Here is a 26,521-nt window from a genome sequence, read left to right as displayed (position 1 = left end):
TGATTTTGCATTTGTAGAAAATATTTCATTTGACAGATGATTCAACTATTCTATCAAGACCTTTTCCAAACATTCAGTGTTCTGGAAGGTTGGAGGAACACAACAATATAACCCCCTTTGACAAACGGAAAATCTCATTTAATCTGACAGAGAGGAAAATTCAGATCCAGAGGTATTGCACTGCTAGCACTAGGTGTTTCTGTAATCTATTTTCACAGTATCTATTTTCAGTTTTACTCAAGGATGCAGCATGAACCTGACACAACATAAAAACCTTTATAATGATGTGCAAATCTATCCTATGGTATCATCAACTATAGTCTTGTGTAAACCAGTAAGTCACCCAAAAATGGCTTGATAGCATGGAAGACAATAATCCTTCCTCTCTGTTTTCATCACCCTCATCATGCTGGGGGTTAACATCAAAAGCATAACCTCCTTCTATTCATGAATTCTTCCTATGTGTCACACAATCCCAGGAAAATCAAGGTCTGAACACTGCAGAAAATCTCCATGAACACAAAAGGCAACCTACTTCAGAAGATTGCTCTCAGTAACACATGGGATAAATGAACAGCGATGAGGTAGGTAGAGCTACATTATTATTTTTATTAGAAGTATTCCCTCATGAGTTCAGATTGCCTTTAATACTCATGGCTATTCACCTCCTCAAATGTAAAAATGAGATACTTTACTAATGAGGAGACAGGAAAGCTAGAGAAGATAATTATGCTGGGGAACGTAGAAGGAAAAAGGAAGAGGGGCCGACCAAGAGCAAGATGGATGGATGGCATCCTTGAAGTGACTGGACTGACCTTGAAGGAGCTGGGAGTGTTGAAGGCCAACAGGGAGCTCTGGCGTGGGCTGGTCCATGAGGTCACGAAGAATCGGAGACGACTGAACGAATGAACAACAACAACATTATCTACACTGAAGATTGTGTGTAAATAACTGAATTTCACCACATAATAGTCATCACCATGTAGAAATCGAACTCTCTTTGGGGTCCCAAAATTGTTTTTCCCCCCTCTTTCCTTGCAACTATGCTCTTCACTGGGCTGATTGCAAAAGCTGGTATTGTCACTCTCTTCAACACAGTGCTTTCAGAGTTGGTCCAGTAAGATACCAGCTTTCAGACTCAGCCCAGTGAAGAGCCATATAGCTGCAAGGGGAGCTGGGTTGCTGTCATTTCTACAGTAAGTTATATGATGAAGAAACTGTGGAGTCTTCCCATGCTAGCTACATGCAAACAATAATGAACTTTATCCCCCCTTTGGGTCACACTCCTTTTCTCCAACAAAAATGAGACAAAAAAAATCGACTGTTAGGTGGTGAAATATGATACTTTCTTTCTTACTTTCTCCGATGAAGAAATTTGCTCCCTATTTATCAAACACTCTGTATAGAAATAGAAATATGGAAATTTATTTCACAATGCCTCTTCTGTCTTAAACAGCATCAACATACTACCGACAAGTAATCAGTCTCATAGTATTTATATTGCCTTTTTGGCTACACTATCTTTGCTTTCTTTAAAATATTCTGATTTGTTTCTATAGATCTTTCATCACACTTTAAAATGTCTCCCAATTTCCTTTTTTCCCCATAATTTTGCTTGCTTCCCATTCTTCTATGTAACATATATACAGAATTTCTCTCTCTTCGATTGTCCTCAATTCTATCTGTAGATTTTGATGATTACAAACATCAATTGCACTTTGCTTTTCAAAATCTTAACATAATATAAAAGACTCATGGTAGCAGTAGCACTGAAACATTTGACATATGACACACGTACACCTGAACACATACCAAGGAAAAGGTGCCTTCATTAGAAAGTAAACAACACAGACTAGCAGCTTTACGGACTAGTTGCTCCTGACTAATTGTGTTGGCTGGGATTCCATTGATGCCATTCTTATGCCTTTTACTCTGGATGGCATGGAGACTGCAAGCTGAAGGAAAACAAAAACAGTTGCCTTCAAATGCCTTAATAAAACTTCCAAATTTAGTCTAATTGAATGAATATACAATGCTGTGTCAAAAATATCAAAACATTATTGCACAGTGAAATTAATATGCAATGAATTCAATAATTAGAATTATGTGCTTATGATAAAAATACTATTTAGCATTTCAACTTATGTTCAGGCAAATAATCATTTTGGCCACACTCAATGACAGATGTAAATTGATAATGACCAATAAAGGTGGTCTATAACTCGTCTTTGATCAAGTTCAAGATTTAGAACATACCAATTATTGCCTCTTTGAAGAAGACATGTAGTACCCCATTGCTGTAGAAATTGAGTTCAAAAACTATAGGGACCGATGTGCTAGGAGCGATGAAGAAATCATTATTCCGACCGGTGTTTGTGATAGTTACACAGTTTCCCAACAAATGGATGGCATGCATGACAACATCTTCAGAATTTCCTGAAAACCCCAGGTCATAGTCGCGAGCCAAGACTTCTTCCTTCATCGAGAAAAAATCTTCTACCAGTTTGGAAAGATCAGTTCCCTGGAGCAAAAATCATAAGATCTAGGATAGTAAACGTTTTTAATTTTTTCAATGGAAAGTGAAAATCTAATTATCTGCTTTCATCATTGAGTCCAACAGGTGTAAAGGGATTACTATATTTTATGTATGTTGCTTACCTCATAATGAAACTATTAAATAGTACAGAAATTTTGAACATTCTTGAAAAAATTGGTGACATTGTACTAGCTTAATGCAACAAAACTTCATACAGTAAAGTCCCAAATGGATATAAGTAGACCCATCCCAGGATTCTATGTATAATCTGAACTCAATTCTAGCACACATCTTCTAAGGGTAATTTATTATTTTTTCATAAAATTGAGTGAAATTATATAACACAAGAGCCCAGGCATCAGCTAAGAGCCCTGCACTAGTGCACACTGTTCAACAACAAAAGTGGCCAGATCACAGGCCATTGCTTTGCACTTTACTTGTGCCACCTGACATCCCAGTTTCCCTTCTCTATTTTTTTCCCTTTCCAACCCAAAACTCAGTTTTCTTCTTGGTTTTTCTCTAGTAGTGAGCAGGGAACAAATCAGAGAAGGGCAGGTGCCATATCCTTAGAAACAAATGATCAAATCAATCTGAAATTGGGTACAATTGAGCAGCAAGCACCAGCATGCTGCTTGTCTGCTGTTGATCACAGATCTGTAGTGCCAATGAACACTTTGTGTTTTAGTGCCATCCATCCAAGTTACCACAGTGTAAGAGGTCATAACAAAGATTGCTGAGAACTATTTCTCCAAACAGGAGAAAGACCTTCAGGTAAGAGCTCCGTAAGGATTATTGTATTGATAATTGTCCTCACTCTTGACAATCTAATATCTTGACACATGGACCTGGATTCTACTATGTTAATCTCTGACAGATTTGTTGAATCAATAGAATTTACCTATGCCAATAGACAGACTGCAGTTGTGTCTCACCAACAGATTACACAGCCTAACAAAAAAAATCTTGATGTCTTGGTTTTTAGAACTGTTCCTGGGGTTATTTTGGACACTGATTTGGAAAACTGCATTGGGTAGACTGCATTCACTCGTTTTTTAGATATGGTTATCATGGTTTTCTATCGATGAGCAAATAATGACTGGTAGATGCCATATGTTATGTATCTCAAAAACTAGAATTGATAGGGGAATACTATTGCCATTTTTGGAGTTAGCAGGTCAAATATTCCCAGAAATAGGGTTAACATTTCAGGCACCAAAATGTGTGTTGGCAAGTGTTACGTTTGTCCTACCATGTCCCTGAACATCTCTTATTCATCCGTTAACTGCCTCAACAGGATGAGCATGTACATGTTTCAACTCCAAAAATTCAGACCTTATAATGCTGTTATCAATAAACTGCTCAGAAAAGCTGGCAAGCTGACCTTCTGTGTAACTGGAAAGAGACAAACAGCATTTCTCAATTATATGTATTGTTTCTCTGTTTGGGTTTATGCGGTTACTTGTTTATTTGTACCTGAACATGCACTACATACTCCCTCACAGTTTCTCAAAGGGAATGGTTGGAAGAACAGATAAACGGGAATATTGGATCGTGCAACACAGCAGAACAAGCAGCTTAGATTACCACCTGAGAAGCTTAATTCCACGGCAAATGGCACAATTTACACAGGAAGCTAGATTTTACACACACACACAATCCATATTTTTAAAAATAATTCTTAATCCCAAAATGAGGATGATCATGCATGCCACATAAATAGTCAAATTTACGGAATATGTTTTAACAATCTAAAAGTTTAATATAACTGGGCCAAAGGCAATCCTTTTTTTCTGTCTGTCTGTCTGTCTGTCTATGTATGTATATGTATGTGTATGTGTATGTATATGTATGTGTGTGTGTGTGTGTGTGTGTGTGTATGTATATATATATATATATATATATATATATATATATATATACCAGTGTAATACAAAACATTAACATTTGCATGGTAATGCATATTCCAGACTAAAATAATGTAAATTCTTTTCATCAATGAATTTATACATATATGTTGTGGCATATATTAACTACTAAGACAAACTTTACTGTCAATTCATAACTTTGAACAAATTTCTTTGTTTAGCCACAAAACTGGACCACTTAGTTCACTAGTTAGTTTGAATGTGATATTTGGGTATCCAGTTCAAGAAATGATGAAGACACAATAAGATCACATAAGCACAGAACACCTTCTCAGCATCACTGGCAAACTGCAAGCTCTAATAAAAATGTATTACTTTGTGAATGCAAAAGCTGAGCGGCCTTACCTGCCTGTGTCGGTAGAGCAGCAAACACGCAACAATGTGTGTTGACATCACAGCACATGACTTGTTAGCAGCTAAAAGCAAACAAAATAAAATAAAAGCTAGGCTGGTGCTCTGTCATGCAATTGAAATGCTTACAAGGCAACAGGAACAAAACGTTAGCAACTTGTAAACCAAGAATAGTTATATTTTAGGGCTTAGACTGAGAGGGCTTAATACTGTATTTACTCGAGTATAATGCCATCAAATGTAATGTGTCTGCATTACAAAAAATGATTTGTTGTCTAATGTAATGGGAGAATGGTGATGGCCACAGAAAGCCTGGTGGGAAGCCATCAAATCTAATGCACGCCTCAATTTCAGCAATGTAATCTAGCCAATAAAGATGAGCGTTAGACTCGAGTAAATATAGTATTTCAACAGTATATTGCACTGGATTGAACAATAGGCAGCAACATATAGATGGACGTGAGTTGATGTTTTTCATCATTTTGAAGTCCCTGTGTGTCAGGATGATGTACCTATGGCTCTGCAGAAGTTTCAGTCTACAACTTATGCTGAATGAGAACAATAGGGCATTCTTGCATGTTAGGGGTGAAACTAGATAGCCCTTCCAGGTTTAGGATTCTGATTCCAAGCACTTCTGTTTTCCTTCCATCCCATCAGCATGCTCAGAAAGTTCATGTCTGCTTTCACCTGTCATCTAATGGTAGCAACTGCATCCTAGCTGGTCATGATAAAAACTATGATTTCAAAAAAAATTGACTGAAATCTGATTTTTCTCACAATTTTCTACAATCTCCTTTTTGTTTTCATAAGATTTTTATTGTCTTAATACAGTGGCTCCCAACCTTTTTTTTTGACCAGGGACCACTTTGACCAGAGACCACTTGACCAAGGACAACTTGACCAGGGACCACTCTCCAACATTAGTTCCAAAGGGGTTACGAATAAGTATTTGGTCAATGACAGATTCAGTTTGGGGTGCCGATTCAGAAACTTGCATTGGATAGAGCACATCAGCTCTAGTTTCTGATAAAGAACAGATGCAATGGTCAGCAACAGGGAAAGAGTGGCAGGCAGCATGAAAGGAGCAGAAATAAAATAAAATAAAGAAGAAGAAGAATAAAGAAGACAAAGAAGGAGGAAGCTCATGGACCAGATTTTTGTCCTCAGGGCCCACTGGTAGTCCGTGACCAACTGGTGAAGAACCATTGTCTTAATACAAGAATTGAAACTAACCAACTTTTAAAAACCTGCTATGGAGAACCTGGGCTTTTTACAGACAAGCAGATGGCAACTAGAATTGAATCAGGGCTAACATTTAAGACACCAAAATATGTGTGAGCCAGTGTAATATTTTGTAAGCATGAATAACCCAGAAACAATGTGTGTGTGTTTCGTTGGTCTGGTAACTTAATTTTATTGGGTTTCCTTTGGCATGGAACATGCTTAAGTTGTGTCAATTCCTTCCTCTGGAATATAGCCTACTGCACCTGGTTTTCAATGATGGTCTCCCATCAAAATCGCAATGTAGGGACACTGTATGGTATATGTACAGTATAGCTCTGCCCACTCCTCTCTCCCCCTCCTCTCTCTTCCCCTCCTCTTTCCACCTCCCTCCCTCCCTCCCTCCCTTCCTTCCTTCCTTCCTCCCCCCTCCCCTTGCTGAAGCCACTCTTCAACCTTCCCTCCCTGCTTCCCCACTGGCATAGGGCTCTCACCTGGTCGTCCAAGGAAGAGTGACCGGGAAGAAGCCCTGGCAGCCCTCTCCGGCCCCAGAGGAAGAAGCCCTGGAGGAAGCTGCCTTGGTGGGGTTTATAGATCTGTGTATACAGTGTTCCCTCAGTACTTGTATTTTAAATTATTTTTTTTTAAAAAACTGGGAAACAGCAAGTCTACGGGAAGCGAACCGTAGAGTACCAAGGGATTGGACGACTATGGCAAAAGTCAGACCTCACAACCTTTGAGGATGCGTGCCATAGATGCAGGCGAAACATCAGGAGAAAATGCTTCTAGAACATGGCCATATAGCCCGAAAAACCTACAACAACCCAGTGATTCCAGCCATGAAAGCCTTCGACAATACAGTTAAATCATTAGTCCCCATCTCACTTTGCCCATTTATAAGCATGGTAGCAAATCCAACATCTTGTCATCTTTGTAAACTTAACTAACTTGCATGATAGAGTTTGATGAAAGTTTCTAGATTAAGACTTTTATTCCCCAAACACACTGTTAAGAAAGAAGCAAATAAAAACTAAACTTCCAAACTGTCTGGGCTACCGTTACAGGTTAAACAAAATCCAGGCACACATCCTCCTACTGAGTTTGTGTAATTGTAGTAAAGGTTCAAAATAGATGGTAAAAAAAGGTTGTATATGTGTGTCCGCTGATGGCTGAAAAGGTAGCATCACTATGATGTTCCAGATGGGTCACATCAGGTGCCTTTGCATCAGCAGTGAATATAATCTGGGTTATGCATGAACAAACTACTGTGAGATGCCCCTGGACTGGGGTTAAAAAAAGGGCAATTTATAATTTTCTTTAATAATATATTAAGCAATAAGTAACAAGACAATCCACTTGTCTGATTATGTTGAGCAATTTGCAACTATAGCATAGGATCAAAAGGAAGTATAATAAAAACTGTAAAAATTATGGCAATTTCAAAATTCACCACACAAGATTTAAATGTTATTTGGTAATAAAGCCCTTTTTTTTTACCAGAGGCTAACTGGATGTTAGCTTCATGAAGGAAGCCCATAAAATCTGTCTCAGTAGTTTAAAGGGAAAGGACAATAAAAGTAATTTACAAAGGGAAGTTTACCACAACTAGGTCAGAAGGCAAAATAAGACACAGCTCTAGAACAGTGTCTCCTGCAATACATTGATTTTAGTTCAAGGTCATGAAGGGAAATGGGAACATTATGAGTCATTTGATAATGTTAAACCTGAAAAAGCTTTGCTAGATATATTCTCAAGAAATAAATGTGGAATCTTTACACCAGAAACTAGGAGGTTGTCCCCTTCTTTTGTGGCAGAAAATTGAACTGGATGGCCCTTGTGGTGCAAATTACCACTGTGATAAAAAAGAAAAAGATAAAATGTACACCCTGTGTGTGCACATGTGTGTGTATTTCAGAAGAAAAAAAGAAATACGGAAGAAAAAAGTTCTGTTATATATGAAGATCAGGGTAGCAGATAGTATGCTAAGAAAGATCTGTACTATAGCAGCTACTTACTGTACATTATGTGCTGTGCCAAGTTAGATATCAAATGTCTTCTCAATGGTTCACAGGATGTATCCTGGGAATCAGGAAGTGCAACTTCTCTACCTTCTTGTACTACAAAATTAGGCCTGAAGAAAAATAAGAGTTTATGTAAACAATTTTACAATTCTAAGAAAGATTATATCCCATTGAAGCAGCACCAGAAAAAAACAACCCTTGAGTAGTGGCAGTAGACAACAATTTCCAATAGTTTCAGTGCTGAAGATTACCCTTTAAAGTTGCCTCAAGAAGAAGCAATATGAGAACCACGCATATCTACTCCGAGATCCTCTAAAATATATGGCATAGCATAATATTTTAGAAAAACAGAGCATCACTATTTACTCTTTCTACTTGAAAACATCAACAATGCCCATCAAATCAGACTCTGGACACACTGAGATAGCAATTTGCCTATGACATTATAAAGCCATTGCATTTTGGCTGAGGGAGTTTTGGGGCTCCCATATCAGTAGCTATATCATTCCCCAGAAGAGCTAAGATTTCACCCAAAAGACAACTTGGATTTTATAATAGACATAAGCAGGTGGTCCAACACCTTCACAGAATGAAGTGCGGACCACAAGTACAACCAAATATTACTGACTCCCTCCGCCCCCCCCCCCCCCCGCCCCCCAATGTGGCAGCATGTGCTTTCCCCTCTCTGTGGAATGACCCTCAACCTATCCATTGTCACATCTGGCCCTCAAACTACTTCTTATACATGAGGTTGACTTACAAACACGTGTATATGGAAAATGAGCTTGTATCAAACTGATTATGTCATATTTCTATTACTTCACCAATATGTCACAAACTTTTCTTTCTCTTAATTGTGCAATACAGTATTTACTACATATTGAGTAGATGGTTATCAATCAAATGTTCTGTTTATAAGGTAACAATATATGTATCACTGAAGATTAATGACCGATTCAGTTTCTCCTTAAAAAACATTCATTGCAACAGTTTGAGCTTAGTTAAATTGTACCACCTACAAAATATCTTCATCCTAGGATGTATTTATAGTGCATCTGCCTACCTGGAACAGACTTTGAAGTATAATTAAGCTTTTTCTTCATTCATTCATTAATTTTATTTATATCCTGCCTCATTCCCAAGATAGGACTCAACTTAACTGTTTGTATATAGTCTTTTGTTTCAGTAATATTTTCACAGCTATATGAAAATGGCTTTAAAACTATAATATGTTCTTGTTTTAAACCAGGTAAATCCATTAAAAACATACTATAGAATGCTCTAATAAAGAAAACATAATAAGCATAATATAAAAGTGGTCTGTAGACCTTGTGTGATTGTATTTGCTTAAATTAAATATGACCATTTTAGGTTCATTGTGGTCTGTAACAAAGCTTCTGAAGAGTTGTAATAAAATATTAATAGATTTAGTATAAGAGTTAAGATATTCTCATTGATTTTACAAATGCAATTTGGTCTTACTTTGAAGGTAGAATAGCTGGTAAGAGTGTTTGCTCCAATGGAGGAGGGACAGGCATAGGTTTCTGGCTTTGGCCATCTAAATATTCCTGTAAATATATGAAATATACAAAAATCACTAGCTGCCATAGAACAATGAACATGCAATAAAACTTACAGCATATTCTTTGAAGAACTACATATCCGTATACAGCTAAAAGGAGAGGTCTTATACTAGCATACACCACTCTTTCCTAAGATAAGGTTCCATTTTGCCTAACTATGAGTTTGCAGTTGTTATTTAATCATTCTGCCTAAGAATTTGTAGTCCAAGCACCATCTGGGGACCTGAGAACTGAGAAAAACCATTACAGAACAGGCAGAGCAACCCCTTTAATCCAATTCCCTTCAGATGTTGTAGACACTTGATGTTGCTGTATGCCATCGAGTCATTTCTGACTTATAGCAACCATAAGGTGAACCTATCTCTGGGTTTTCTGGGGTTGAGAGCATATATCTCACCCAAGATCACCCAATGATTTCCATGGCCAAGCAGGGAATTGATCACTGGTCTCTAGAGTCGAAGTTCATTGCTCAAACCACTGCACCATGCTGGAAGTAACAGACATCTACTTTCCAGGTTTGACTGATTGTCACTCATGCTGGGAGTTACATCCCTAAATATCTAAATATCTTTCGGAAGGAATTAAAGACCTGGATGTTCCATTGTGCCTTTGATTAAGCAGTCCGCCAGTAACGATCCTGTCCCTACTTTAAGTTCTGCAACTTATTTCGGCTCTCTTATCGGCTACCTCGACACTTTTGATAACAGTATTCCCCAGCCCCTGTTTATTTAATTTTGGCACTTTCCTTGTGCGCCTTTCAAGATTGATTGCACTCATTGAGCCTGAATCTCAGCTATGTTCCTTTTTTCAGCCATATTGTTTTGATGTTATCACTGTGTTCGCTTTATTATTTTATTTGATTGATTTTACGTGTTTTTGTTTTTATTTGTAATTTTTGGGCTTGTCCCTTGTAAGCCGCCCCGAGTCCCCTAGGGAAGATGGTTGGCGGGGTATAAAGATAAAGCTATTATTATTATTATTATTATTATTATTATTAGACTTCAAGTTATAGAAGACTAGAATGGAGGGTTCAGAAATGGAAAAGGATTTTAAAAGCTGACAAGACTGTTTTACTGTTTTAATGATTGCTTATGAATTAACTATAATTTGTGTCCAATTGTGATTTTATTATTGTAATTGTCATGTAGTGGCCTCGTAACGGGGCACATTTTAAGCCATCCTGAGTCCCCCTTTGGGGGTTGAGAAGTGACGGGATACAAATATGGGAAATAATAATAATAAAAGGCATTCTTATTCTAGGTTGTGTATTATCCTGCAGATGGTTTGGACTACAACTTCTCTATTCCCTGTTTATTGACCACACTGGGCTTTATGTGACCTTTATCTATTCGCCAACCTTGGCTCTAAGTATTATGGCTTAAATATCTAGTTTCATTTTTGATGAGTTTCCCACCAGTTTCTAGTCTTCCTTCTTTCCCATATTACTTGTTCTTAGCACCATCCTGCCTGATAAGAAATCCTGGGGAATGTAAAAACTTGCACGCTTTTTTGTGACACTCTAATTGGTTTTGATAATACTTCCCAACTGCAGATTACCGTTTTTCTAACACAACAACAACTAGTAAGCTCCCAGCATTATTGCTGAATTGTTTTCTATTGTATTTTGTGCTTCGTTCTAAAGAACTTTTTTCTTTAAAAGAATAGAACCTTATTTTTTACAATTCTCCAGAATTTTATCTAATCTGGGCATTTCTACAAAGGTTAGGTATTTGAAATATTAACTTGAAAAGAGTTAAACAATGTCTAGTCTAGGCTTCTACTTTCCTGTACCATGCAAGAAAAAGTAATGAGTGATTCTGAACAGTGAACTTTGTTACTATTGTCTGTTTGGAGATTATGGGAGTTTTTGTCAGGAAAAAGCTTTGCTGTTAAATTTTGCCATTGACTAGTGCAGACTGAATAAGAGAGACATCCTCACCTCTAGTCTTGGTAACAAATTGTACTGTAATTAAATTAAAGCAGTAGCCTGCCCTATTATAGGGTAACATTTTTTGAATGACAGATTAGTTGGGGAAACGATAGGTGTGTAAGCCTGAGAAGGAAAAAGGAGATCTGGAACAGGGGTAAAATGTCCAAGATCAGGTTAAATAAGTCTATATTTCAGTGGGTATACAAGTTACCTTCATTATCCAGAAGGGCAATGAACTATTATAAACTGGCTAAGTGGAGCTGAATATTTGTTACAGCTGAATATATTTTGTGCAGAATGAATCTTAAGTCTTATTCATTAAGAACTATCCAGAATATATAGTTTTAAAATAATGGTTGGAGGGGTAATATTCTGAAACATTTAAAAATGGCAGTCAGAATACCAGTTCTATATATTTTACAATTTCTTTTGTTTAGAGAAAAAGATAGTCACTAGGTACTATTTTTATAGACTATCCTCCCTTTGTGTTTCAGTAAAATTATCTTACTTACTGATTTACAAAGAAGAAAAATTCTAGCGCTCTAGCCTGATGAAGAAGCATATATGGTTTTAATTGCAAATCTCTTTTTTCAATTTTCAAAGGGCGATTATGTTCTGCTGGCTGGTTAAATTATGCATACAAAACTTCTTATCACTTTCCAGTAACACAGTTAGAATGAAACCATGTTGATTAGAAATGTCCTACATTTCTCAAATAGCTGAGATATTACTAGGTTGCAACCTTTTTTTTTTCCAAGATCATAAAAAAATCATTCTTAAGAGTTTCTCTCATGCTTCAGCAAAAGTAGGAGGCTAGCTTCGCAATGTTTTCACTTATAAAGGCAAACAAACAATATGGCAGCGAGTTAACTATTATTAGGCCCCTGTAAACACAATAGGAGCCTCCGGTGGCGCAGTGGGTTAAAGCGCTGAACTCCTGAGCTTGCTGACCGAAAGGTCGCAGGTTCGAATCCGCTGTCAGCCCCAGCTTCTGCCAACCTAGCAGTTCGAAAACATGCAAATGTGAGATCAATAGATACTTTTCCAGCGGGAAGGTACCAGCATGCAGTCATGCTGGCCATATGACCTTGGAGGTGTCTATGGACAACGCCGGCTCTTCAGCTTTGACATGGAGATGAGCACCACACCCCAGAGTCAGACATTACTGGACTTAATGTCAGGGGAAAACCTTTACCTTTAAACTCAATACATTCTGAATGCATTCTGAGCAGGACACTCACAAAACAAAGAAGGAAATGAAGTAAGATCAATGCCTAATAGGAAATCCCTTAGATAACCTCTTTAATGTTCCAAGAGCACAGAATTAGAATTCAGCATGATGTTAGCAGATTGACGGGCTGGCAAAAATGAATAAAAATAATTTGAAGAGGGACACATGTTAGGTTAGGCAAGAAAAATGACGTGCACACATATAGAATGGGTGACGCCTATTTTGACAACTGTATATCAGCCGAGTTCTCATGAGGTCGCAAGAGAGACTTAAGATAACAATACGTTGTGGCCAAAAAGCCAATGCAATTCTAGGGTGCATCAAAAGGAGCACAGTGTAGAGATCAAGGAAGGTGATAGTACTATTCCACTGTGCTTTGACCAATTGAAATACAGTGCTCAGTACTGAATATCATAGCTCAGGCAAGTGATACAGACTAGTGGGGATGTGTCCAGAGGAAAGTGGAGAAAACTTTGGAAACTACCCCCTTAGGGTATGTTTAGTTTAGAGAAGGGAAGATTAGAAGGTAACATGATGGCCATCTCTATAAATATTTGAAAGGATGTCATATAGAAGATGGAACGAGTTTGTTTTCTGTTGCTTCAGAGATTAAACCATGAACCAATGGAGTCAAATTACAAGAAAAAGTTTCCATCTAAATATTAGGAAGAACTTCTGCCTCAGAAAGTGGTGAACTCTCTTTAGAAATAGAAAGATGACACCTCTCAGGAATCCTCCAGCTGTGTTTTCCTGCATGAAAGGAGGTAGAACTAGATGACCTTTTTGGTCTGTCCCTTGCCTACTCTCGGACCGTAATTAAAACCAGGCGTATGCTTGCAACCATACTGCTATCTAAGTCAGAAGTCACCAGGATTCCTAGAATGGTGTTAGGTCTGTGGACATACAGTAAACCCTCCACTTTCACGGGGGTGAGAGCCAATGGATCCCATGTGAATATGAAAACTGTGAATAAAAATGACACTTTTTTAACCTATATGAATCTCTAGGTCTTCCATTGAAACCCGACGGTCAACTTCTGGCAAAAACCAATCATATTGTCATGGTGGAAGACCTAGATATTCCTACAGGGAACGTATCAACAAATAACCCAATATGCAAAAATGAACCAAAAAGAAATAAATTAAAAACTAGTCCAGGAAGAACTAAATGTTTAACACATGCAGACAGAATGAAAGAAAGAGAACAAACATCACTAAATCAACAAAAAAACTAAACCCACAGTAATAATAGTGGACCATAATAGTATTTTTCTTTTTTTCAGTGAACAAAATCTGAAATGGGATATCCCGAAGCATCAAATCATGATTAGGGAACAAGATCATCTTCAGTTCCTTTCTTGCCACCCACATGTGCTTAATACAAACTGGGCAGCAAAAGTGATGCTAGCCACTTAAAACTTCCTACTCAATTCTCACATTGTTCTTCTGAAACATGGTTCTTCTGGCAACTGCTACCAATCACTTGGGAGTGACTAATACAGAATTCAACAGAATTAGCTAGTAGACTATAAAAACCACAGCCCATCTGCATATGTTGTGACAATTATTTTTCTTGAACACTACTACTACTTCAGCATGTCCAAGCACCTCTCTCACCAAAGAGAATCTAGCATCTTTCCTTCAGAAAAGGGAGGTACCAAACTCCTTTTCTTAACCAATAGAAATTTGTCATGCTGTAGACAGGAAACAGCCTTCTTTTCCTCTCTTCCTCCTCCTTGTCCTTCACATAAGTCACAAATAGCACGTATTTCTCTCCATCATAGGTGTAGCTCTAGAATACGAAATTATGCCATTTTATATTAACTCACCTTTAAAGAAAATGGTTGTGCAAAATCAACTCTAACACATCCATAATTCTTCCGCAGCATTCGGAAGACTCCTCTGGCTATACTCCACAAGCTTTCATCTTTCTTGGGCTTTCCCTGCAAAATATGAAAAATGTTAAAAAATATATACTGATTTAATTAAATATTAGATAAATTCAAACTACTTTAGTGCATACCCAAAAACAAAATTCACCACCTTCCAAATCTAGAGGTGTTTTCTCCAAATGAAACATTTTAAATGCTTTCTGAATAAAATAATTATTGAAATGTCAATTTTAATTTTATCTTATGACATCATTTTGTTACAAATGCTACAAATGCAATGTTGATAATCCTGTCTCAAAAGAATAGTTATCATTCGATTTTTTAAAAAGATCTCACCAACAGTAACATTTCAGACTCTCTTACCAACTGTTCGCTATTGTAGTGTCCTTCAATGATTCTATCATAGGATATTCCCACGGGTATAATTAATATGTCAGGTGTAGCATTTACACAGAGAGCATCCACCACCACTGATAAGAGTCCCGCCCTTGCGCAGGATGTCTTCCCGCTCCGAGACCGTGTGCCCTCCAGGAATATCTCTAAGAACTGTTGCTGTCGGAGCAATTCTTGAACATGCTGTAAAAGAAGAAGGGATGAAACTAAAATCAGACACCATTTACTATTATCTACACAGTTTCAGGTACTTAGTTTGGGGGAGGGAGGCTGAGATTCTTGACATGAACCTAAGAAATCCACCAAACTTAGAACACAAGGCTTCTGTTGGCACAAACATTACAGGTGCAAATGAAAGGATTACCATATATACTCGAATATAAGCTGACCCAAATATAAGCCGAGGCACCTAATTTTACTACAAAAACTTAGAAAATGTATTGACTCAGGTATAAGCCGAGGGTGGGAAATGCCACTGGTAAATTTCAAAATAAAAATAGATACCAATAAAATAACATTAACTGAGGCATTTATAGGTTAATTTTTTTGAATATTTAAATAAAACTGTAATTTAAACCATTATTCGAACCTTCTTCGATGTCAAAGTGCTTACGTATCCTTCCAATAATAATGAAGAGTAAAATAATGGAAATGTAGTAACAGTAGTAAAATAATAAATGTAATAATAATAGAGTAAAATAATAAATGTAATAAAAATGATAATAGATTAAAATAATGTAAACATAATAGTAATAATAGATTAAAGTAATAAATGTAATAATAATAATAGTGAAAAATAATAAATGTTATAATAAATAGAGTAAAATAATAAATGTATTAAAAATAATAATAACAGAGTAAAATAATAAATAACTTTGACTTGAGTATAAGCCGAGGGGGGCTTTTTCAGTCTAAAAAAGGCCTGAAAAACTCAGCTTATGCTTTAGTATATACAGTATTTTTCTTCCTATCACTCTTTGAATCCTTCTCATTGTGCTATATAGTGATAAAGGGCTCAGTATTAGATAAGGCAGCTGATTCAGTATCTAAGCACTTTGTTTTTTTATATAATGCGTATGTATGTATAGACCAGACATGAGCAAACTTCAAACCTCCAGGTAGGTTGTTAGGAATTGTGGAAATTAAAGTCCAAAACACCTGGAGGGCAAAAGTTTGCCCATGCCTGCTAGAGACAGTAGATGTGTGGGTTTGGGGAAGCTGTTATTTTCCGCTTCCTTCTTCTAGTATCTCCTCATACAGCAAGGACACAAGCATTTTTAGGGTTATGATACACATTCAGTTCTGTACATTTCTTCTAATTCAGACATCTGTGATATTACAGATTATTGGGGACATAAATCACAGCATTAAAACTTGATATTAAAGCTATCTTGTTGCAGAGGAATACAAGGTACGCAGCCTTTAAAATCCAATTTATTTGAGCTGACACAAAAAGGAGCCCACACGGTTTCTAGCAACACCAGTGGCAGTAAGCCAAGGTCTCTGTAAGGTAATTCTAGTCCACATGCACTTGATCCCATTAGTTTTATGAGGATTACATGCAGCTGCACAGAAGGGCAACTAATACGAAAAGATCATAGGTGTCCTTGACATTTGCTGAGGGCAGCAGCGCAAATTAACTGTATTCAAAATATGAGAAACAGTCTCATTATATAATTAAGGTATACAAATTTCTGTTTGGGATGCATGTGGTAAACAGCAACACAACAAATCATCACATTTCTATAAATTATTTTCCTGTTCTCTATTTTTCCTGCAGACCTATACTGGAGCATAGATAACACATTTTCTTTTTTAAGGAGAAAAATGCATATTTCAATAGATAAAAGTAATCTCATTATTGATTGCTGAGAACTTTAAACTCAGCATCTCTGCCAAAGACTTGATGAATTCCTATCAATAAGGTAAAAGTCAGGGAGTCAATAGCATAGGTTGATCCCTCTCCCCGTTTTTTGTTTTACTGTCAGTGGAAAGGAAATTATTTGGAGAAGCTCCAAGGCTCTGGATTGCTTTTTTTGCAATTTAGTCTTTGAATTCAGTTTAAACTCCCCACCAGAGCCTGAAAAGATGCCCTGTCTTCATTGTGTAGATAAGCAACACATACCACATACAGCAAGGCTCTGTACAAATTGTCTTTGCGTCCATCAGGCCTTTCATCCAGCCTTCTCCGAATAAAAAATCCTCCAAGTTTGCGAATCAATGTGCTATGGAAAAATATATACAATACATCACTACAAGCTCAAAAAAATTATAATGATATGACATTACTTTATTTTGAATGAATATTGTATAGCACAGAGCACCATTTTACTCTCTTATTGTTTCCTCTGTGGATGAAAGTTAACTTCTATCTCTGGCAACCTTAAAATATATTCATTGGCAGTAAGATTAAAAGCTTTGAAGATGCTTCCAAACTGATGACTTGAAGTGCCACCAATCAAGAACACTGTACAGGCAGTCCCCATGTTACGAACAAGGTAGGTTCTGTAGACTTGTTCTTAAACTGAATTTGTCTATATATTGGAACAGGTAAACTTTTAAGTGTATATATTCACTTTGGATAGCATAGGGAAGGGTTAATAGCCCTGCAGAGTTTTTCTTGCTTGTTCCCCAGTTCAAAAGATTTCACCTCCCTTTCTGTCCCTATGATAATTGGATTTTGAAAAACTTGGCTTGTTATGAAAGCAAGGATTGGTGATATAGCTCCAGTTGAGACACCTTTTTGCCATGATAACTCTTTCAAAAAAGAATTTCCGCTCCAGCAGGGTAGATTTCTCTCACTTCCTGTTATCTCACTCCATTCTCAAGTCAGATGTTTGTAACTTGGGGACTGCTTCTACATCTATTCCATTGTTTCCACATTAAGACCGTAAGCAAAAGTGGGGTAACATGAGAGGACAAAACTTCCTTTCTGTTTACCCTGTAAAATGGAGCAAAGAGGTTGCATAAAGGAAGACTTATTGTTTAGAAATATTCCTATGTTGGGAGCTGCCTTAGACCCCAATAAAAAGAAAAATGAACTAGAAATTAAATAATGAAATACCGTATATACTTGAGTATAAGCTGAGGCACCTAGTTTTACCACAAAAAAACTGTATTGATTCAAGTATAAGTGGAGGGTGGGAAATGCAGCAGCTACTGGTCAATTTCAAATATAAAAACAGATACCAATAAAATTACATTAATTGAGGCAACAGTAGGTTAAATGTTTTTGAATATTTACATAAAACTGTAACTGAAGATAAGACTGTCCAACTCTGATTATTCTAACCTTCTTTAATGTAAATGGGCTTAAATATCTTTCCATTAATAATAATAAAGAGTAAAATAAATGTAATAATAATAACAATAATTAAGACAGTAAAATAATAAATGTAATAGAAAATAGAGATAATGATAAATGTAATAATAAGAGTAAAATAATAAATGTAACATCAATAACAACAACGAGTAAAATAATAAATAACTTTGACTTGAGTATAAACTGAGGGGGGCTTTTTCAGCCTAAAAAAGGGCTGAAAAACTTGGTTTATACTTGAGTATATATGCGGCAAGTACAATAGACCTTTGATATGCACAGGGGTTTTGTTCTAGACTCTCCCATGGGTACAAAAATCCATGGATGCTCAATTCCCATTATAGACAATGGCATAGTCAAATAGTTTTCCTTATCAAGGTTTGCCATATATATATATATATATATATATATATAAGGGCTGGGCAACCACGGAAAAATTTGTTTCTAAACTTGATTCGTTTTTAGGGGGGTTTTGCGTTTCGTTTTTTAAAAGAATTCCGAAATTTTTCTTTAAAAAAGTTCGATATTTACGAAATTTCGGAAATTACGAAACAATTTCGAAACAATAACGAATCAATTCGTTAATGGCAGACGCGTTTGCACAATACGCTAAAAAAACTCTCCAAATGGGACAGGGGGAATTTCTGAAGCTTCCCTCTCCCTCTGTTGTTGACTGTTGGTGTGATAATTTTTTTTTATCACTGATAAAACAAACAACAACTATAAAACTTGCACCAGACATACGGAAATAATAACGAAATAATAACGAAACAATTTTGAAACAATTACGAAACAATTACGAAATAAATTTAAAAATTCTTTCGATTTTTAGTTGCTCCTGAATGGTTCAATGTCGCATCGTTATAAAAAAAATAACGAATTAATAATGAATTACGAAATTAACGAACGAAACTGCCCAGCCCTAATATATATACTCAAGTCCAATAGCAGAATCCATGGATGCAGAATCTGTGGTTGTTTGCAGGGTTAAAGGAGAGTTAATCAACCTGGAAATGTCCATTGCCCATTCATACTTCACATTTAAAGTAGTATAATCTGGGTTCCAATTGTTTATTTTCTTCCAATTCCCTGAAAACCATACATCATAATCAACCAAATCAAAGTTTAATCACTGCAACTTCACAATTAAAACTGTCTTATGTTAGCAATGTCTACTGATTCATCAAGACAAATATATATGTATCCTTTCAGATGGTTATTAATACTGCACTAAATATAGAATGAGATCAAGATTTCATCTTCATAAATCAATAAAAATATGGAGGCCACTAGCAAACCATAAATCCCATCAGACAAATCTACTATTTCTTTCCACCTTCTTAATTTATGGCATAATACTCACAGTCTGTTATGATTTATTTACACTCCAAAACCTCTAAGCTAACTAAAGTCTCTATAATTTTACAAGTTAGCAGATATTTTAATTGATATTTCTACTTTCATGTGCAGCAATTACAGCATAATACATCACACTAGCATAGATGATTCATTGCAATGTGTACTCCACAGCCTGAACCGTGGGTGCAACAAAGAAGAAGTATTATAGAATCACTTGGTGAAAGATGTGTAACTAGTATGGCTGCTTATAATTTGCATAATGAGAGATTAGCTAACCACTGATACCAAGTGTATTATACTGGACTAAAAGCTCTATATGAAACAAACACTTCTGTTTGCGATTGCAAGGTTGGATTGTTAATCCCATTAGCATTCATCTATCACTACAGAACTCATAAAACTATTGCTGTCTATGTATAAGCAATATAAAAACATATGTAATCTATCATGACTAGCCAAGACTCTTAATTTCTATAGGACTGATGACACCATTAATATGGCTAATATTGACATAACAACAATATACACCAATACGAATATTACCTGAAAATGGGGATACTCAGATTATTGCCTGCAGCAATGTAGGGTGCTTTGATGTTATGGCAGAAAAGGATGAAGGTGAGAAGGAGGTAATCTATATGAGATTTGTGAACTGGTAGAAAGATAAGAGGCAAATTTTGCTGCATGAAAAAGAAAATAAGATATTAGGTATATTCCAACCAACCTTTTACTTTTCATTTTTTCCCCATCCTGATCTCACATTTCTACTAGTTTTTGGCAATTAAGATACTCTTTACATTCCAACATTTTAACTTTTAACAATTGGGGATGGGAATCAGGAAAAACAACATATTTCAGATAACAAATCACAGTACAAATAACAGACCGTTAGTGTTATTTGCCTTCAAGTCAGCTTCAAATTATGGCAGCCATATCAATATGACAGCGCCAAGAGTTCCCCTCTCATGAACAAGCAATGAAATATATTTTACAGGCAGTCCCCGAGTTACAAACATCCGACTCCTAGTCACAAATGGTGATGAAACAACACAAAGTTAGAAGAAATTTACCACTAGAAAGGGAAATTCACTCCCGAAAAAGTGACCATTTGGGAAAGGTGTCTCAGCTGAAGTTTTATCACCAATCCTTGTTTCCACAACAATACAATTTTTTCAAAATCCAATTGTCACAGGGACAGAAAGTGAGATAAAATCTTCTGAACAGGGCCACAGATAGCAAACTTTTCCCCATGCTATCAAAAATTCTCTCTGTGTGTGTGTATTGTACCTGTTTTGGCTTACATACAAATTCAACTTAAGAATAAACATATCCATAACACGGGGACTGCCTGCACTTATATAATGTTGATGAGCATCATAAGAATTTTAATTATATGCAAACCCTTTAATTTTCACTTAACACAGCTATATGCAAAAATATAATGTAGATAAGTATAGCAATCTTTGCTAGAACAAGCGAAACAATACACAAGACCTTCAAATCAATATTTCACAACAATGATAAGTATACAACATACCAAGGCAACATCACAAATGAGTGATTAGGTATGAATGAATCTGACCTGCGCTGACCCCTTCTCAGACTGACTTGTTTAATATTATTAGTTTATTCGAGAAAGTTGTTGCAAGGGTCCAGTGAATCCCAAAAGATACTAGAGCTGAAACCAAAACCCCAGCCTTACTGAAATGTTCTGCTATCTGGTTTCAGCTGAGATGAGAAGATAGGAGAAGGGAGTAGTAATGTAACAGTAGTGACCCAGTTGACTATCAGCAGTGAGCATATTTTTTCTTTGTTATGTGTTGCTTGACACTTAACTGGGTTATCATCAGTCTGCACAAAAAGCTGATGATATACATTCAGGACTTTTCTAAATCTCAAGGCCCTTCCAGACAGGCCCTACATCCCAGGATCTGATCCCAGGTTTTCTGCTTTAAACCGAGTCCGCACTGCCAGATAATCTGGGATAAACAGAAAACCTGGGATCAAATCCTGGGTTATAGGATGTGTCTGGAAGGGCCCCAAAGTAATGTCCGATGACACATAGGCTAAAGTGTGGAATTTGATTTCAATCAACATTAGATGGTTTTTCATTCAGGAGGTACAAAGAGGCCTACTTGTTCTTTGTGTTGTAAGCCAAGATCATGGAAATTGAGGGCCCTTCCACATAACCCCAGAATATCAAGGCAGAAAATCCCACATCTGAATGTGGACTCAGATAACCCAGGGCCTTTCCACACAGCCATATTTATTTATTTATGACATTTATATGCCACCCTTCTCGCCCCGAAGGGGACTCAAAGCGGCTTACAAGATATATATATATATACACATACAATTTATTATGTTATGAGCATAGTACAATATCAGTATTAAATATTACTATATTGTACTATACTGTTATATTGTAATATTAGTAGTTATACTACATGTAATATAAATATATATTAATATATTATTAGTAGTAGTAGTATTATATTGCATTAATTATGTTATAAATATTATATGTATATACAATATATTATATTATATTATATTATATTATATTATATTATATTATATTATATTATTAGCATAGGACAGGAGACAAGGTGGAACCCAGAATATCAAGGCAAAAAAATCCCATAGTATCTGCTTTGAACTAGGTTAACTGAGTCCACACTGCCATATATTCCAGGTCAAAGCAGATGTTTGATTTTATTCAGCTGTGTGGAAGAGGCCCCAGTTCAAAGCAGATATTATGGGCGGTATGGAAGCGCCCCTATACATAGGGATTGAAGAGACACAGAGAGATTCCTTCCCAAATTCACTCCTTAGTGAGATGTGGATAGGCAATTATAAACTTATTATCAGCTCTTCACTTTTTAACTAAGCCATATAAAGGAAACATTCTACTCAATTATCTTTTATGTCTGAAAGTATCTTCTGACTAAATATCTTCTCCCACAGGAATGAGTCAGTGAGTGGAACTATTATTGTTCCCTATTCAAATCTTGTACAGCTCAAAATATCCTGCTACAAATGTCTTGGTGACTAAGATAACTATATTTGCAGTATGTTATATATAAAGAACAGTTCAATCTTGTACAATTGCTCCATTATTTTATTACCTCCGTTGCTGCTTTCACCATCTCCAGTTGGCCTTTATGAATCTGGATATTCCAAAAAAAGCTGTTAAATAATTTCAATAACACCCATCCTGTTAACCTGAAAGGGCAATAAAAGCTGAATCATCATGCAAGAATTGTACATACATGTTCTGTGCAGTGCAGATACCAGCTACCTTGAAAATACAGATTATAAACAAAGTCTATTAAAGAACCAAGAAACCTGCATAAAATAAACATTTAAGAAATCCTAGTTGCAAAGAAGAGCCATGATAACTTTACATGAAAGTAAAAGGTTCCAATACCTAAGGGCTGAGAAGAGCGCTATACAAATAAAGTAAATAAATAAATAAATAATAAATTATATGGCTGCCACAAACTACACTGAATTCGTTGAGACTCTTATGAGATATTCATTGAAAAACTGTAGCAAAATGTGCTGCAGGATGTCTTGCAAAACCAAAGTTTTTGCAGTTTAATAAACGTGTTGCATGTTTTTATGCTAGAACCATTTAGAAAATGGTATTTATAACCCAGGAACAATATTAGTGTTACATAGTTATTTACAAAATCACACCTCCATACAGATACACACACACACACACATGTATATATCAAGAGAACAAATACATTTGAATTCACCTTGAAATAACGACACAACACAACTCACAGTTTTGTCTGAATACAGAGACTTCAGTTTAGCACTAAAAACTACGATGAATTAGGAGATATTGACCACCATAGCTAATTTCATTACCTGATCAAAGCAGGAGAGACATTTGCTACCATTTCCTGAAGAATCCTTCTAGCTTTCTTCTTGACTTTACTGATGTTTCTAGGGTCCACCTGACCTGTGCCACTCACGGCTGACATTTCTGAAGCCTCCTCCATAATAGCATCCTGCACTCTGGATGTTACAAAAAAATAGAATATTTAATTCAATGTTATTCATCTCACATCAAGACAAAAGCATAAAGTGATGCTTCCATGGGGTTGCATGCTATTTTTGAGTATAGGGGAAAGAATTCAAGACCTCTTTGCTTGGACATAAATCAGGAACATTTTGGTTTCATTAAATAAAATGATGTTCAGTCACTTACCTACTGCTGTTCAGAACGTTTTCAGTCACATTACTTGCAAACATTCCCTTATGAACATCTCTTTCTTGCACAAAAAGGACATAACAAAGTCGCCTGGCAAGCCAACCTCTGTGCCTGGAATATGACACAATATTTATTTAACAAAAATCAAATTGGAACCTTTCATTCAAAAAAAAAATTGGCCAATCATAACTGTATGAGATCTATAATTGGGAGAGTTCACTCAATAAGTCTAGAATGAGAACAGAAGATGGTCAAGAAAACATGAAAGTTATTTCCCTTGTATACTAAGCACAAGCTTTTGTTTCTCAAACTGATAAATTATCTCATAGAATATCTCACAAAGATGACAACTTCGGCATGTTGTTAACATACAATTTGAGTTTAATGAGTCAAAAGGGAAAAAAAAGGCAGAACCTTTGAATATGCCAGCCAAAGATTCAGGTTAAACATTAGGAGAATGCTACTGGAACATGGCCATAGAGGCCAAAAAACTCACAACAACCCAAAAAGATGCTTAATTGGCTAATCCTTGAATCTTGGCAGTAACATTAATAAACGAATCCAGTACACATATTATTCAATTATTCAATATTCAAAACATTCTTCATAAAATCAGTCTATATCATACAATATGAGAAATAGCAAGTATAAATTATATTTCTGAAAAAGCATTAGAAATATTTAGATTGTAAGCCTGGCAAGTCAAAATACCAGTCTAAAAAAAGTTATCACAAGTTAGCAAAGTCCCAAAAGAAGGAGCAACAGAACTAACAAGGATCAACATCTGTTGAACTCCAAAGTATAGGTTCAGTTTCTGAGACAGATTAACATTTGTCAAAATAATTAGTTCATCGTGGAGAAAAAACACAGGTAGAAAACCACCTCTTAACACTGATGTGCCAGCACTTAGGGCCCTTCCACACAGCCCTATATCTCAGAATATCAAGGCAGGAAATTTCATGTTATCTGAGTGTGTACTCAGATAACCCAGTTAAAAGCAGATATTGTGGGATTGTCTGCCTTGATATTCTGGGATATAGGTCTACGTGGAAGGGCCCCTAGTCCTACAAAGCTATCATTAAGGCAGGTGCGTGGTTATAGTTGGTCTCATCACAAACATGGCATCTGGAATGCTGTATCACTATGATTGCACTATCCGGCATCTGGCTATATGACATAAGCATTAAAACAAATATTAAACATAGATGCAACATTTGATAATATCACAGAACCCAGGGTAATGATTCCAGGATATGCCTTGCTGTGCCCTGTTTGCTGAGCTTAATGTCCTAAAGTATACTATTTCTTAAAGTCTAATATCTCAGAGCTGACATAGCATGAATATATACAAATCTTCAGCCATATCACGACACTTCAATAATTTATTGAACACAGAGAAATAAAACTAGGCCTTACTAGGCATACTGACAGCACCAAACTTAAGATCTCCTGTTGAAAATCACACACAGTGGAGATTTTCATAGTTCATTATGTTACTCGTGTCCTGTGCCTTCACGTTACCTGTCACCTTATGGAAACCTTATGAATTTCATAGGGTTGTTTTCACCAAGGACTACTCAGAAGCAGTTTACTGGACTTCAATTTTTCCAGTTACAGAAATTTCTGAAAGGAGTCAATGTAGTATAGTGGTTTGACGTTGGACTATGTCCCTGGAGACCAGTATTCAAATTCCTGCTCAAACATGGAAACTCATTGAGCAACCAATGAGCCAAAGTTTGCAGGCTCAGAGGAAGGCAATCGCAAGACACTTCTGAACAAATGTTGCCAAGAAAACCATGTAATAGATTTCCTTAAGGTCGCTATAGGTCAGAAATGACTTAACAAGATTCACAACAACAGCAAAGAGAAACTTCTATCACGGTCTTCCTTTCCCAGCCTCATGCTCTGCAGTTCATTCCTGATTCCTGCTGACTAAGGCTGGATCTACATTGCCATATAATCCAGATTATCAAAGCAGATAATCCACATTATCTGCTTTGATCTAGATTACATGGGTCTACACTGCCATATAATCAAGTTCGAGCAGATAATTTGAATTTTATATGGCAGTGTAGATAGATGGGGCCTAGGACAAAGGGTTCATTCCACCTGTAGCAGCCTTTTGGAGAGTCAATATTTGCCTGCAGTCTCCTTAAAATCTGCTCCAGATGACTGAGAGTCCTTCCAGAACTATGTTGAGGATGATATTCAATTTTGAACCCAATCCTACACAACTTTCCATTAGCAGAAGTATTCAGAGTGGACATCTGCTCAAGGAGTGCTACTATCTGCAGAAAAATCCCAAATCAGGGCATTTATAGTCTTATCATGATAAAATCATAATGTGAAATCACACTGCAGTCTTAGAATTTCCTTGCACTGTAAACTACTGCTAAAATCTTGCCAAAACAGGGCATTTATAGTCCTATCATGATAAAATCATAATGTGAAAACACACTGCATTCTTAGACTGACTTTCTAGCACTGTAAACTACTGCTAAAAAGGTTGCAAAACTTTTAAAAAAAATGAAAC

General features: G+C 36.4%; 1 protein-coding gene across 2 annotated transcripts in view; it reads right to left on the bottom strand.

Moving 5' to 3' along the window:
- Positions 1 to 26,521, bottom strand: part of GPAM (glycerol-3-phosphate acyltransferase, mitochondrial) — a 56,569-nt gene that overhangs the window by 11,816 nt on the left and 18,232 nt on the right. For both annotated transcript variants that reach the window (XM_060768404.2, XM_060768405.2), the window contains exons 5-16: positions 23,986 to 24,099; positions 23,643 to 23,792; positions 22,889 to 22,985; positions 20,304 to 20,440; positions 17,208 to 17,307; positions 15,053 to 15,265; positions 14,627 to 14,740; positions 9,537 to 9,622; positions 8,049 to 8,164; positions 4,807 to 4,877; positions 2,257 to 2,521; positions 1,813 to 1,955 (exon numbers count right to left, since the gene is read on the bottom strand). In XM_060768404.2, the coding sequence (XP_060624387.1) occupies positions 1,813 to 1,955; positions 2,257 to 2,521; positions 4,807 to 4,877; positions 8,049 to 8,164; positions 9,537 to 9,622; positions 14,627 to 14,740; positions 15,053 to 15,265; positions 17,208 to 17,307; positions 20,304 to 20,440; positions 22,889 to 22,985; positions 23,643 to 23,792; positions 23,986 to 24,099 (1,606 nt within the window). The remainder of the gene's footprint in view (positions 1 to 1,812; positions 1,956 to 2,256; positions 2,522 to 4,806; positions 4,878 to 8,048; positions 8,165 to 9,536; positions 9,623 to 14,626; positions 14,741 to 15,052; positions 15,266 to 17,207; positions 17,308 to 20,303; positions 20,441 to 22,888; positions 22,986 to 23,642; positions 23,793 to 23,985; positions 24,100 to 26,521) is intronic.

The sequence above is a fragment of the Anolis sagrei genome, chromosome 3, assembly GCF_037176765.1.
Source record: "Anolis sagrei isolate rAnoSag1 chromosome 3, rAnoSag1.mat, whole genome shotgun sequence".
Lineage (NCBI taxonomy): Eukaryota > Metazoa > Chordata > Lepidosauria > Squamata > Dactyloidae > Anolis > Anolis sagrei.
Note: the sequence above shows the minus strand (reverse complement) of the source record. Positions and strands in the feature narration are given on the sequence as shown.